A 12,857-nucleotide genomic window follows, 5' to 3' on the forward strand; every position below is an offset into this window, starting at 1 on the left:
TTGTAAGGGTGTACGGCGGAAAGTGCCAGCGTCAGCTCTAAAGCCCGTGCGAATGCCATGTGCAGGCCGTGAGGGAGAAGGCGGGGGGCCTGCCGTCTTTTATGTGGCCGCAGGTCAACCGGGCAGCGTGACTACGACGCGACGCGACGCGACGCGACGCGCACGCGCGTATACGAGTTGCAGCCAGCACCTATGCATTGATGTGGCTGTGCGGTCAGTATCCCCGCCGTAGTCTGCTCATCATCTGTGACTGCATGTAGTATACATATGACACCATCTGTGATTTGCATGATACCTTGGTGTCGAACGGTCCGTTGGGCTAAACGTGCGCCATGCGGTGGGCATGTGGTCATCGGCCGGCCGATCGTCTGGTCCCCAGCTGCACCTCCCAGTCCGCTGGGGCGTGGGACCAAAATGGCGGTGTACAGCCATTTTCAAAAATCATGAGCGCGACACCAGAAACGAGATGCGCGTCGTGAATGACCCCAAAGCTGGGTTTGCCGCCAGCACATCGTGTTCAACGACGAACTCTACGATGATGCGCCCTAGGATAGCATGGAAATGAACAAAATACGCGTGAGGAGCTCAGAGGATGATTCTGAGGGGTGGTAAACATGATATTCAAAGGAATTAACGAGCAATTTCCCAGTAGCAGGCAAGGATAGCGTCAGCGAATGTAAACCATGATTATGGACGCTACGTCCAGCAAATCCGGACACAGTCCAGCCTCTGTATGATCAACTATGTGTCCCAGGAGTCTACCGATGTTTTCGACAACGAGATATTTGGGAACTCATCGTCGACTCGTCATTTGGGTAAGACCCTTATATTAGGGTTACTGCCGGCAGCAGCATGGCTCACTGAGGGGCAACCATTGTACAAGTGTACTGCTCCAAATCAAGGTGTAGCCCGCTATCAAGAAGATCCCATAGGCGAGTGGAAGTTGACAGAATGGGTGAAAGACAATCCGCCGGGAGCATCAAGTTGAGGGAACCAGAAACCCCCAGAAACATTGCACATCGTATCTCGAGCTCAAAATCGGGCTAACCTTTGGCTCCCTTATGCTCGGGCACTCCTCAGACAACAACAGCAATACGATCCCGTCGAGATGCCTGAGCTGGCTGACCTCCTGAGCTCGCCGGCATCGCTGATCTGGCGGTGACCCCACTTTAGGGTCGTTCACGACGCGCGTCTCGTTTCTGGTGCCGCGCTCATGATTTTTGAAAACGGCTGTAGCGCTGAACAACGTATGTACATGAGTATATATGTCTAATATGGTCGGGCCGACGCGCCCTTGTTATCGCACCTGCTCGTCTCTGCCTCTCATCCCACTGTGTAGGACAACGTTGGGACAACGTCCTGGGAAAGACCATCGCAAACATGGCAAGTTCACGACGAATCGGGCGCATACTCGTGATCGCGACGCTGCTCCGATCTGTGGCCGCGCTATGGCCCATACCGCGTTCGCTCTCGACCGGAGACACGGTGCTCAAGCTGTCCCCGCTGTTCGACATCGCCACCGACATCGCCCACTCGCCCGATGACCTCCTCGACGCCATCCATCGCACCAAGGTTCAGCTTGCTGGGGACAAGCTCCAGCCTCTCGTCGTGGGCCGAGGCGCGTCCCTGCGACCCGCAATCGCGAGCGCGGGCACGCTCGACACGCTCGTTCTATCTCTCTCTTCCCCGCACCCTCGGTCCACGCGCAGTATCTCCGGAGAAACGACGAGGGATCTATTTGATCGCGACGAGGGATACGCGCTAGTCATCCCGACGAACGACACGGTCGCGACGCTGGTGGCGAACACCACGCTCGGGTTGTTCAGGGGCCTGACGACGTTCAGTCAGCTGTGGTACGAGCAGGATGGGAACGTGTACACGTACGAGGCGCCGATTGCGATCGCCGACTGGCCGGCCTTCGTGCGTACCCCCTTCCGCGCGTCAGTCCCTTGCTCTGTGATCGCTAATTGCCGCCATAGCCTTATCGTGGCTTCATGCTCGACACCGCGAGGAACTAGTGGGTAACGGACGCATTATCTGTAGCATCCACCGACGTCGTTCGACCCAGCTTTCCTGTGGATGACATCAAGCGCACGTTGGATGCCATGAGCTGGGTGAAGGTAACGCCGCACGCTTGACGCGTCGGGTTCCTCAAACTGAATCTGCGACACGTACAGCTCAACACGTTTCATTGGCACGTTGTCGACAGCCAGAGTTTCCCTCTGGAGATCCCCGGCTTTCCCGAACTTTTCGACAAAGGACCTTACTCGGCGAGCGAAACGTACACGACCAAGGACGTCCAGGAGATCGTAGACTATGCGGCACAGGTTCGTCTTCACCTTGCTTCTCCGGCAGGACACTCACCTCCGACCACGTATTGCGTTCAGCGAGGCATCGATGTGGTCGTAGTATGTACAATTCCATCAGAACCTTACCAGGGTCTGACCTGTTTTCACGCGGATAGGAAATCGACACTCCGGGTCATACGGCCGTCATCGCTGAAGCTTACCCCGAGCACATCGCGTGCCTGCACAAGTCACCCTGGTCGCAATACGCAGCCGGTAGGTCGCACATCGTCCCTGCGAAACCGTATTTGCGCCGACCGTACCGCACCCAGAGCCACCATCGGGTCAGCTGCGCATCGCGTCCCCGAAGACGACCCACTTCACAAAACGCCTGCTGAGCGCGGCCGCCGAGCTCTTCCCGTCCTCGCTGTTCAGCACCGGCGGCGACGAGGTCAATATGCGCTGTTACGAGGAAGACGACGAGACGCAGGAGCAGCTCCGCGGCAGCGGGAAGAGCGTCGAGGACGCTCTGAGAGAGTTTACGCGTGCGAGTCACGACGCGTTAAGGGCTCAGGGAAAGACGCCCGTGGTTTGGCAAGGTGCGACGACGCTGCCTTGTCACGCCCGGTCGCGGAGATGGCGCTGACGGTGATTAGAGATGGTTTTGAACCATGATCTCCACTTGCCTAACGACACGGTCGTCATGTGAGTTACAACAGACGACGTGAGCGGGAGCGGGTCGCTGACGCGGCATCGTGTAGGGTCTGGATATCGTCCGAGCACACGGCGTCTATCATCAAACAAGGTTTCCGCGTCGTGCATGCGCCATCCAACTATTTCTACCTGGTGCGTGGTTTGCGCCGCCGTTGCGACGCTGCGTATATATGGTGATGGAGCGCCTCAGGACTGCGGCGGCGGACAATGGCTGGGGAATGATACTGAAGGGTGACTCGTAACCACCACTGCGTCGTACCTCGTTACTCAACCGCGTCCTGCCCCTTCATAGAACGTCGTGGTGTGACCCGTACAAGCACTGGCAAAAGGTACGCTAGAAGCTTCCTCATCTGCCTCGTTCGTTTCGACGCTCATCTCGCGGATATTAGGCATACAGCTTCGATCCGTTCGCAGACCTTCAGGAATCCGAATACGATCAAGTCCTGGGCGGTGAGTCTCGGGGAGCCTTTGACGCACTTTACCCTGTTGACCCGTACGATGATCTGCAGGTCAGCATCTTCTTTGGACCGAGCAGTCGTCGCCGGAGAACCTAGACGCGACGGTGTGGCCCCGCTCCGCGGCGGCGGCGGAGATCTTCTGGACGGGGTCGGCGCTTCCGGACGGCTCGCCGCGCAACGTCCGGGAGGCGCTGCCGCGGATGCACGATCTGCGCTTCAGGATGGTGCGGCGCGGGGTGAAGGCGATCGCGCTGCAGCCGCTGTGGTGCGCCCTCCGCCCGGGACAGTGCGACAAAGTGTGGGGCGAAGGCGTTCATGTGCAGGGGCATGAGACGACGGCGGGGGACGTGGGTTCTTCGCCCATGGACAGTCACGAGAACCAGGCCGTTCTAGCGGAGGACTGATAGACGCCGACAGCAGTATGTATTAGAACTCGGGAATCCAAATTGAACCGATGGGGTTTGACCACGGATTGCACTGATAAGTACCCGTGATGCAATACTATTGACGACTTCCATGCGCAGGTATCATTTCTTCTACTCACAGAGAAACCGAACTTACAGCGGCGATGTGCCGTCACCAAGGCTCGACAACACCTTGCTAAGTATGTGACGGACCTGGTATCGAGGCCCTCGGGTCGATGCCGTCATTGGAAAGCGAAAGTTTGAATCGGGATTGGATTCGCACATTCATTATGTGCAACCGAAATGAAGTCGAGTGTGAGAAGTCGCCTTTCAATTGAATTCAATACACTACGTACGTACTATCTCCGTACACCGATACATGCGTCACTCCTCCCCGATTGGATCCAGTTCGCCCGATAGAGGGCTGTCTCACGTATTCCACCCGGCCGTCTGATAGAACGCGTAAGGGACTCGAGAGAAAGGGTCGATTAAGTTGAGGTCGTTCATCTCACGTGAGGTCGTCGATCGCGTCTCGTCCCAAATAGGGGCCCTCGGTGTCTCCACCCGTTCCGGTACCCGCAGGACAGAGAAGGAACCGACGGTGGGGACCTGAGCTGGCGATGCCGGGGCGCGATATCGTCCCCCGATTACACTGTACCGTGAGCCTCTCTTCTCTCCTCTGATTGCGCCTTCATCCACGACGACGACGACGACGACAGGGCCTCGCGGCTACGTAACGCCACGCGTTCCTGAGAGCGATCGGGAGTTCTGGACGTTCGACTCGATCCAGGATATCAGTCAGGGACACGATCATTGCTGCCCTGGCGCGTAAGTAGAGTGTGCCCTGGGGTAATAAGACTCGAGCGCGACGCATCAGTGCGTGCGGCTTGGAGGGCAGGTTGCTCGTGGTGCGTGTCCGACCTCCTCACTTCGCTGCCTGAGCCACGGAGTATCCGCGTTGATAGCGTTCTGTTTGTTGACCCCGAAGCAGGACAACGCCATGTCCAAGCTCTTGCCACGCATTCGCAAACGAACCAAGTCTACCACCACCGATGTCTCATCTTCGCTCGATAGCACGACGCAGCCTGCTGCGACTTCCTATGCGCCGACTCCACCCTCCGCGTCTCTTTGGCTCAGCGAGTCTGGAACGGAATACTCTCCTGTGGAGCCCTCGCTGTACACCCAGACTTCTGTGGACGTGGAGCGCCGCATACACCACGATCTGAATGCACTCGCGGAGGAACTAGATTCTCAAGAGGGGAAAACGGAGATCGCTCACAGTAGACGGAGCCAGGTCTCGCTCACAGGTCTGAGGCCCGCGAAAGTATTCACGAAAAATTCCGCAGTCTTTAGTCTATCCCGGTCATCCGTCGAATCGCAAAATCATGGGCAGAGCACCCTCGCCAGCACCAGCAAGATAGACACCTCTGCGCCCGAACCCGCACCCTCCCCATCGGAGCACAGGCGGCATCATCGGAGATGGGCCACCTTCGGGCGAGAGAACCGCAAGTCGAGCGCGGCGCAAGCTGAGAACGTGTGGGCTTCCTCATCGTCGCCGACGCATGTGAGCAGAACGTCGCTGCCTCCGAGCGCGTACGTCTCCCCGCACTCGATGCCCGCGTCGCAGAACCCGAGCGCAAGCGCGAGCAGGAGCTCGTCGATATCGTACGTCACCGCCAGCCCGAGCAGGCGAAGCTCGACCGGCGCGGTGCACAGTGGCGCGCAAGGCTCGCCGAAGATATCCTTCCCGCCCATCCTGCTCACGCGATCGAGCACGGCCAACACCGCGCCTTCGTCCAAGTCGCGCTCGTCCGGGTCTTCGCGGTCGAAATCACGCACCTCGCGCGCGCCTGCAGCGCCCTCGTCGTCGTTACCGCCGCAGACGCCGACGCGGGATCAGCTGCGTGCGCCGGCGGTGCAGGTCACGCCGTCCCAGGCGTCGGGGAAACCATCGACGATCAACTCGGATTTTACCTTCGGGCAGCCTCTGCCTGGCCACGCGAGAACATCGTCCTTCACTCCCGTCGTAGATGCCCTTCCGGAGCATCATCGCCCGCCGGATATCCATATTTCTGCTATATCGACGACGTCCGTAATGGACTCGCCGACCTCCATGACGACCCACAGCACCAGCACGAATACCGCTTCTTCCGATTCTCCTACGAAAACGACCCATAGTGAACATGGCGGGACATTTCCCCGCACGGTCTTGACCCGAATCGCGAGTGCGGTCGGTGGACCCCCCTTCGCGTCGGCATCGGCGGGTTCGTTGCCCGAACACGATGTAACGAGCACGCACGACCATCATGAACATCTTCATCAAGATTTACTACCCTTCCCGATGCAGGTGAGCGGTTCCTCCAGCGGCGGCGGCGGCGGTGACGGAGGTAAGTCGGGCACGAGGAGCGAGAGCGTGGGAGAGACCACGGGTGTCGCCGAACCACGCGTTAACCGCGTGCCTGATTGGGAGGAGGCCGCGAGGGAGGTTTCTCCCTCCCGCATCCCTCCTCTTCTTTCACCTCCTCCCCAGGCCGAGTCTCCGACCCCCTTCGACGGTGCTTATCCCTGCTGCCTATCTTTGTTTCTCGATAACCGCGTGCAAACATGATGAGCTCACTTTTGGCTTGTTTTTGATCTGATTTAGGAGGCGCTCATCCTGACCGCCCTCGCGACGATACCCACGCCTTGTTCTCTGCCAGCGTGCTGCAAGAAGAGGCCGAAGAGCAAGCGCAGCGCGCCATCGCCATCGCAGGGTCATCTATGGTCACCTCAAGCGCTCCAATTTCTCCAGGATCGGGCTCGTCGCGCCAGCGCACCGCGACGGCCAGCCCGCCCTCGACGCCGCTCCAGGCGATCTTCAAACCGCCGTCTCCGTCACCCCAAAACGGATCTTTTCCGCCCTCCCCAAGCCCGCTCCAAAAATCATTCGAAGGGGCCGCGGGAGCCACTTCGTTACCTAGACGCCAATCTGCTACGCGCGTGCAGTCTCCACTACGGCCGGGCGTGCTGCGGTCGACGACGGATCCGAACGCGACGCCGGCGAACAAGGGCAAGCGGAAGGCGGACGATGATATAGAGAGGACTCCGCCTGAGGAGCGGGAGAGGAAGGAGAAGCAGCGGACGACGTTCGCGCCCGATCCTCGAGGTGTGTTGCCCGCGAGCGATTTGTTCGCACTGGAGCACGAACGCTGACGACTACCCTTATTCTCCTTCCCTTGTGCGCTAGTCCAACGCATATCGAACACGGACTCGTCGCATGCTCCGTCGTCTTACCACAGAAAGCGCCCGCGAGTGTCGAACCAGACCGCCTCCTCGTCCTCCAGCCGGCCCGCCATCACCGAACATCCCAGTCGCGACGGATCGTGGACTAGCCGATCTAGCGCGCCACCAAACGCGATCAGACCGCCCTCGCGCACCAAGTCGACGCGCTCCGACCGGCGCGCGATGTCTCCGGCGGCGCCCGCGGACGAGCGGGAAGACTCGCGCTCGGGCGTGTCGATACCCATCAGCGCGCTGATATCCCCCCACGCGCCGTCGATCGTGTCGACCCCAGGACAGCGGTCGTCGTATCACATGCGTGACCCGCGCCGACCGCGCGTGCGTCCGACGCCGTGGGCGCTGTCCTTCGGGGCCGGCGAGGACGGCTTGGGCAGCCCCGTGCAAGCGTGGATGTTTTTCATCGGATTTATACTGTTTCCGCTTTGGTGGCTCGCGAGCGTGTGGCGGATACCGGAGACGAGGAGCGTGGGCGGGCACGATGCGGCGGAGAAGGCGGTCGTCGTCGACGATCCGCAGATCGAGCATGGTGAGCGTCGTGTCGCGGGCACGTTCTCTTGCGTGCGCGAAAGCTACGGGCGCTCATAACGTACGGACAGATGCACGCACTTGGCGCTTTCGCTGTCGGATCATGGCCGCCATCTCTTTGGTCACTTATATCCCGTTCATCGTCCTCGTCGCCATCTTTGCGCCTCGGTGACCCCAAGCCCCCGTATATGCTGTCCTCCTCCTCCTCCTCCTCCCTCCTCTCACCCGCTCCGCCATCAACGCTCTGCAATGCTCTCGAGCTTCCGCTATGCTATGCTCTCTTCAACCCATCATTGTTGCCTTCGTCACCACCGTCGACTACAGCACATGCGCACCTTTCCCAATGCGCCTCGAACCACTCAAAGCCCGGCCTGGACACCTCTTCGTCTCTATATCTATGTATATCGTCACCGGACGCTCAAACGCACACATCGCACCACACAAATCCCACTCTCTTGAACAATCACTGTCTTTTCACTTTCCCTTGTTTATGCGTCCTGCCGCGGCTGGGGCATGTAGCATACTGTCCCCTCCTCCACCGTGCGGCAATCGTGACCCCCAATTTCGTAATGTAAGTATATTAGTTGCCAGTGTACGAGGAAGGGCGATGATACTCGAGATATCGCGCTCTTTTGTACCCGCATTAGTATGGTCGCTTGTCCTTGGTTGTGTTGTGTTTGACCACGCTCATAGAAATGCAATGTTGTTGATCCCGTTGGCTCATGCTACTGAACTAGACGCAAATAAAACTGTATCTACCGGTAACTTGCATACATTCACGTTCTTGCCCCTCGGCACGCTGAAAGGGATCCGTACCTTCGATCTACAATTGACATAGCCACGGTTTTGCATGGACGACGCCGTGCGCCTGGGCCGCCTTGCCCTCTTCCTCGAGTCCGCACTCCCCAAGTCGATCCTTGTTCGCCACCCGAACGATCTCGGGGATGTCGACCAGTTTGTTGTTCCAGATGAATGGAGTGCGTGGTGGGACTGGGCAGCGCGTCCGCCTGCGCGGAATAGGGCCAAGTGGTTGACCCTTCTCGACTATTATCAACGTCCGAGTACGTCTGTCGTCGTCGCTGGAGAAGGATATCTGACCGCAATAGGCTGGTATAGGTGACGATCGTATTGACTATGCCTACGATGACATACCAACTAACCTGCGGAATACGATAGACGCCGTTCGCGAACTCCAACTCCCCCGTAGACTGGACGATTGGTCTTCGAGTTCCTCCCAATGCACATCGCATTCTGCTCCTCAGCCACTCGATGGAACAGTATCCACACTGCTCGTCAATTATCCTGGAATGTCGCCCAAGAAAGCGCACGAAGTCGGTCGGATGACATCCTACACGTCGTCCCTCCTCTCATCCGAAGGGATGTCGCGGATAACGCACGTCGTCGATGTTGGTGCGGGACAGGGACATCTCTCTCGTGCTTTACAGTCGCTTGGGTTGCACGTTCTTGCGCTCGATGCGAGCGCACATCAAACGGCAGGCGCGGAGAAGTGGCAGAAAGGTCGACGCACGTTGAACAAGAACGGGAAAGCGCAACTGCCTGCCGTCGTCAACGCGGAACCGTCGCCCTCGGGCACGATTACGCGCAAGACCGTACATATAACTCCCGAGACCTTGATCTCTGCCGTCGATGAATGGGCTAATTCTGTTTCCACGGAGGGCGAGCCGCCTTCGGTTCTCTTCATGGGTCTTCACGCGTGCGGGTCGCTCACGCCCGACATCCTGCGCGCCCTGCTTGCATCTTCTGACTCATCGCGGCAAGATTGGCCACGTCCGTGGAAGGCAGCAGGCGCCGTCGTCGTCGGGTGCTGCTACAACCTCATGTCGCCTTCTGGTACGTCTTCCCCTCCCGCTCTTCCTTACCATCGTTCACAAACTCCGCCTCTCCCCAGACTTTCCGCTCTCAAACATACTCCGGAAACAGGGCGCGCCGGGGCTGGGTCCGAACCACCTCCAGCTCGCTGTCCAGGTCCCGCAGCACTGGGCCGGCGCCGAGCTGTCGATGCGACGCGTTGTATGGCGTGCGCTGCTCGTGCGCGAGATGATCCGGCGGGGTATCTCCAGCGCGCCCGTGCATTCCTCGTCGCCCACGCCAACCTCCGAAGCCCAAACGACGGCACCAAAACGCTCTCTGGGCGGAGCTCCCATCCTCCGCGACGACGCGCAGCCCGAATCGTCCCGCGGCCTCAAATACGGTGGGGCGGAAGTACCGGGATGGCGTGACGGCGATATCAACGGTCGTCGGCGCCTTGGTAAGCTGCATGAGACGGCATACGCGAGTTGGGAGACGTATTTGAGAGCGGCGGGCGAGAAGATGGGTGTGGACTTGACACGCCCTGTGGATGACGAGACGGAAGTTGGTGAAAAGGATGAAGTGAAGGAAAGGGTGGCACTTGAGCGGAGACTGGAGGTGTTCCAGGTACTGCGATGCGTGTTGGGACCGGCCATCGAGGTTGGCGAGCTCTGTCCTCTTCCGCCTTCTTAGGCCACCTATTGACTGGTTCCTTTGCTATAGAGCACTATCATCCTCGATCGCCTGATGTGGCTCCGCGAGTCACTCGATGCCTCGCCATCCTCCGGCAGCAGCGATATTGGTCGGCCGCGCTTGCAGGCGCGTCGCGTGAACTTGTTCGACCAGGCGACGGGGAGCGGGCGCAACGTTGCGTTGGTTCTATCTCCTGTCCTTGCGCCCGTATAGCCCTTCTCTATCACGCATATGTTGTTTGATCTGGAGCTATTGGCTCGGAAATAGTACTCACCGAGTTCGTGGCTGTGCCACGCCTTCTTTCAGTCTTCAGCCTTCTCCCTTGGTGTCATGAGAGCATCCAAGCGTGCTCGCCATTGAATCTGACGCCATCGACGTTCACGACATTCAACGTGTTAAATATATGGAGTACGAGGCGACTGCGGCGTCAAGCTTGATCTGGAGCGAACGCTTGCCATCGCGAACACCATGCCTGGAGTGCTGTCTGACATCCCCCGATGGGAGGCTCCGCCTACTTCGACCAAAGATTGTAAGCCGGTTGTCCATTCGGAGGATTGATATCGTGTGGTAACCTTATCTACAGTTGATTACGCTGGGTTGCAAACGCTCGACCTTTCCACCGTCACAGGCGACGAGTATGAACAGGTCCCTGCAGACGTGGTCAAGACAATCGGAGAGGCGCTCTCGCAAGACGGTTTTATCTACGTGACAAACCATGGGCTGCGGCCTGATGAAGTTCAGCGGTGCATATCTCTGACTATCATTCGCAGCCTGTAGCCTCATTGAACCGCGCGATAGGCAGTTCGATCTTGCGCAGTACGCCTTCGACGGGGTCTCCGAAGCCGACAAAGCCAAGTACGCGGCGAAAATCAGCGAGACGGGGGACTACACGGGGTACAAGCCTCGCGGACACTGGAAGCTGCGCGGCGTCCCGGACCAGATCGAGCACCTCGGCCTCGGCGATCGCGCGTTCAGACCGGGAGAGCGGGAGAACGTCTTTCCTCCTGCTTTGCTTCCGTTCGCGGACGAGATAGCGGCGTTCCGGCGGGTGCGTACTCAAAACTATCTTGTACGGTTCGTGTTCGCTGACACGTTGGTCCTTTGGTATCCAGTATAACCATATTCACATCTTCCGGAAGATCCTTACTGTGCTCTCGTTGGTGCTAAAGTTGCCTCCGACGTATCTATGGAATCTTGCGAACGAAGAGTCAGGCTTGTTCCGTTATGCGTTGTATCATCCACCTCCTCAGGAAGACGACGTCAAGACCGACGGAGTGCGGTTGCAAGGCCACTCGGACTTCCGAAGCGTGACGCGTACGCACAGCGATATCTCATCTCTCGTGACTGGTGCCAATATCGACGGCAGTGCTGTATTCGCAACCGATCGTCTCTCTGCAAGTGCTTGTACGCACCTCTATTACTCGTCTTTTGTAGGACGATCTGACCTCACAGACGAGTAGATGCCCGACAATGTCTGGCGGTACGTGCGGCACGTACCAAACGCCCTCGTGCTCAATCTCGGAGACGCTACGCACTGTTGGTTGACTGCATTGCCCTATGCCTAGATTATACTCATAAAACCTCTACAGTCCTCTCTGGCGGTTACCTTAAGCCGACCATACATCGTGTCGTCTCGCCTCCCGACCCGGACCAAGCGAAGTACCGCCGCCTCGGAGTCTTCTACTTTGCGGCGTACAACCCCGACGTCCGTCTCGTGCCGCTGACGCAGTCGCCCGTCGTTGCAAGCACCGGAAAGACGTTCTTCAACGAAGGACGGGACGCTCCTACGGCATGGCAGTGGGAGAAAAGCCGCGTCAGGGCCTACGGGCAAGACGGGGAGAAAAAAAGGCTCGACAACGGACACGAGGAGGAGGCGATGATCGGAGGTGAAAAGGTACGTGTATATGCATCTCCGTCAAAATCCGCTGGGCTAACGGGGATGCGTACAGGTTGTGCATTACAACTGATATGAAAGGCGCTAGAAACAGCATATCCCGACTCCCCCGAAGGTGGGAGTTGGCTGTTGCACTGGGAGTTGTCACAGTGACAAGGGCTGTGACCCAGCCAAAGCGTGATGAAAGCGTGACAAAGTGTGATTCCGCCAGTGCGGGCGCCTAAATTGCGATGGACGCAGCAGCGTGACTTTTGAAGACGTGGGAAGGCTGACATAAGTGATGAGTATCAGTGCCGGAATCTGATTGATCACATTGCCGAGATGCCGTGATTTGATTCCCAGTGATCGTGTGAGACTTGAGTCAGTTACATAAGTCTATTGGGGCCTGCGTTGGGCTTATGTAAGGAAATGACACTTTCCAAAATTGGGCAAGGCTGGGCGCCCATCAAGCCCACGTGCATTGTGTCATTGTTCCCACTCAGCATAAGTTTGCAGATGACCACGGGCCTTCCCTGCTTCTGCACAACTGGCCCACCCTAATCCCGGCCACCCACTGTGTGAAAGCTGTGCTGCCGCACACAGTGGCGGGCAACATCAAGCTCACCTGGTCGAGTCTCAGCCTGTGGAGGACAGAAGTAAAGTGACTTGAATTGTAACACATAGACAGCTCTGTATAACTACAATGGATGGCTATGCAATCACAATCATATGCTAGGATGTCTGAATGGATGGAGTCCTCTCTGTGGTTCTTGCTGGAATCAAATAGGTATTTGATTCTCACATGCATCAAATAGGC

General features: G+C 58.2%; 4 protein-coding genes across 4 annotated transcripts; all 4 read left to right on the forward strand.

The window, feature by feature from the left end:
* Positions 1-1,380: 1,380 nt before the first annotated feature.
* PUNSTDRAFT_61762 (beta-hexosaminidase) lies at positions 1,381-3,861 on the forward strand (the record flags this gene model as incomplete). The annotated part of the gene is made up of 13 exons (XM_007379941.1): positions 1,381-1,920; positions 1,980-2,017; positions 2,069-2,120; positions 2,178-2,327; positions 2,388-2,408; positions 2,465-2,575; positions 2,656-2,884; positions 2,942-2,990; positions 3,047-3,131; positions 3,190-3,230; positions 3,292-3,328; positions 3,389-3,449; positions 3,509-3,861. The coding sequence occupies 13 exons, from the start codon at positions 1,381-1,383 to the stop codon at positions 3,859-3,861; spliced, it is 1,767 nt and encodes a 588-aa protein (XP_007380003.1).
* Positions 3,862-6,398: 2,537 nt separating this feature from the next.
* PUNSTDRAFT_81670 (uncharacterized protein) lies at positions 6,399-8,378 on the forward strand. The gene is made up of 4 exons (XM_007379942.1): positions 6,399-6,416; positions 6,506-7,006; positions 7,088-7,666; positions 7,737-8,378. The coding sequence occupies exons 2-4, from the start codon at positions 6,622-6,624 to the stop codon at positions 7,835-7,837; spliced, it is 1,065 nt and encodes a 354-aa protein (XP_007380004.1). The 5' UTR covers positions 6,399-6,416; positions 6,506-6,621; the 3' UTR covers positions 7,838-8,378.
* A 393-nt stretch (positions 8,379-8,771) lies between these two features.
* PUNSTDRAFT_97172 (uncharacterized protein) lies at positions 8,772-10,432 on the forward strand. The gene is made up of 4 exons (XM_007379943.1): positions 8,772-8,781; positions 8,842-9,516; positions 9,575-10,134; positions 10,198-10,432. The coding sequence occupies exons 2-4, from the start codon at positions 8,973-8,975 to the stop codon at positions 10,378-10,380; spliced, it is 1,287 nt and encodes a 428-aa protein (XP_007380005.1). The 5' UTR covers positions 8,772-8,781; positions 8,842-8,972; the 3' UTR covers positions 10,381-10,432.
* Positions 10,433-10,508: 76 nt separating this feature from the next.
* PUNSTDRAFT_97173 (Clavaminate synthase-like protein) lies at positions 10,509-12,249 on the forward strand. Its single transcript, XM_007379944.1, has 8 exons — positions 10,509-10,696; positions 10,751-10,910; positions 10,966-11,215; positions 11,280-11,481; positions 11,534-11,571; positions 11,628-11,703; positions 11,757-12,061; positions 12,117-12,249. Exons 1-8 carry the CDS (start codon positions 10,636-10,638, stop codon positions 12,132-12,134), a joined length of 1,110 nt encoding a protein of 369 aa, XP_007380006.1. The 5' UTR covers positions 10,509-10,635; the 3' UTR covers positions 12,135-12,249.
* The last annotated feature ends 608 nt before the right edge of the window (positions 12,250-12,857 follow it).

This window comes from Punctularia strigosozonata, assembly GCF_000264995.1.
Source record: "Punctularia strigosozonata HHB-11173 SS5 unplaced genomic scaffold PUNSTscaffold_2, whole genome shotgun sequence".
NCBI lineage: Eukaryota > Fungi > Basidiomycota > Agaricomycetes > Corticiales > Punctulariaceae > Punctularia > Punctularia strigosozonata.

Bases quoted from the DNA above. Each gene is read 5' to 3' on its own strand.
- PUNSTDRAFT_81670 (XM_007379942.1), top strand. From the start codon at position 6,622: ATGGTCACCTCAAGCGCTCCAATTTCTCCAGGATCGGGCTCGTCGCGC. The intron at 7,007-7,087 runs GTGTGTTGCCCG...CTTGTGCGCTAG, and splicing joins GTTCGCGCCCGATCCTCGAG to TCCAACGCATATCGAACACG. The intron at 7,667-7,736 runs GTGAGCGTCGTG...ACGTACGGACAG, and splicing joins CGATCCGCAGATCGAGCATG to ATGCACGCACTTGGCGCTTT.
- PUNSTDRAFT_97172 (XM_007379943.1), top strand. From the start codon at position 8,973: ATGTCGCCCAAGAAAGCGCACGAAGTCGGTCGGATGACATCCTACACG. The intron at 9,517-9,574 runs GTACGTCTTCCC...GCCTCTCCCCAG, and splicing joins CAACCTCATGTCGCCTTCTG to ACTTTCCGCTCTCAAACATA. The intron at 10,135-10,197 runs GTTGGCGAGCTC...CCTTTGCTATAG, and splicing joins TGTTGGGACCGGCCATCGAG to AGCACTATCATCCTCGATCG.
- PUNSTDRAFT_97173 (XM_007379944.1), top strand. From the start codon at position 10,636: ATGCCTGGAGTGCTGTCTGACATCCCCCGATGGGAGGCTCCGCCTACT. The intron at 11,216-11,279 runs GTGCGTACTCAA...TTTGGTATCCAG, and splicing joins AGATAGCGGCGTTCCGGCGG to TATAACCATATTCACATCTT. The intron at 11,572-11,627 runs GTACGCACCTCT...ACAGACGAGTAG, and splicing joins TCGTCTCTCTGCAAGTGCTT to ATGCCCGACAATGTCTGGCG.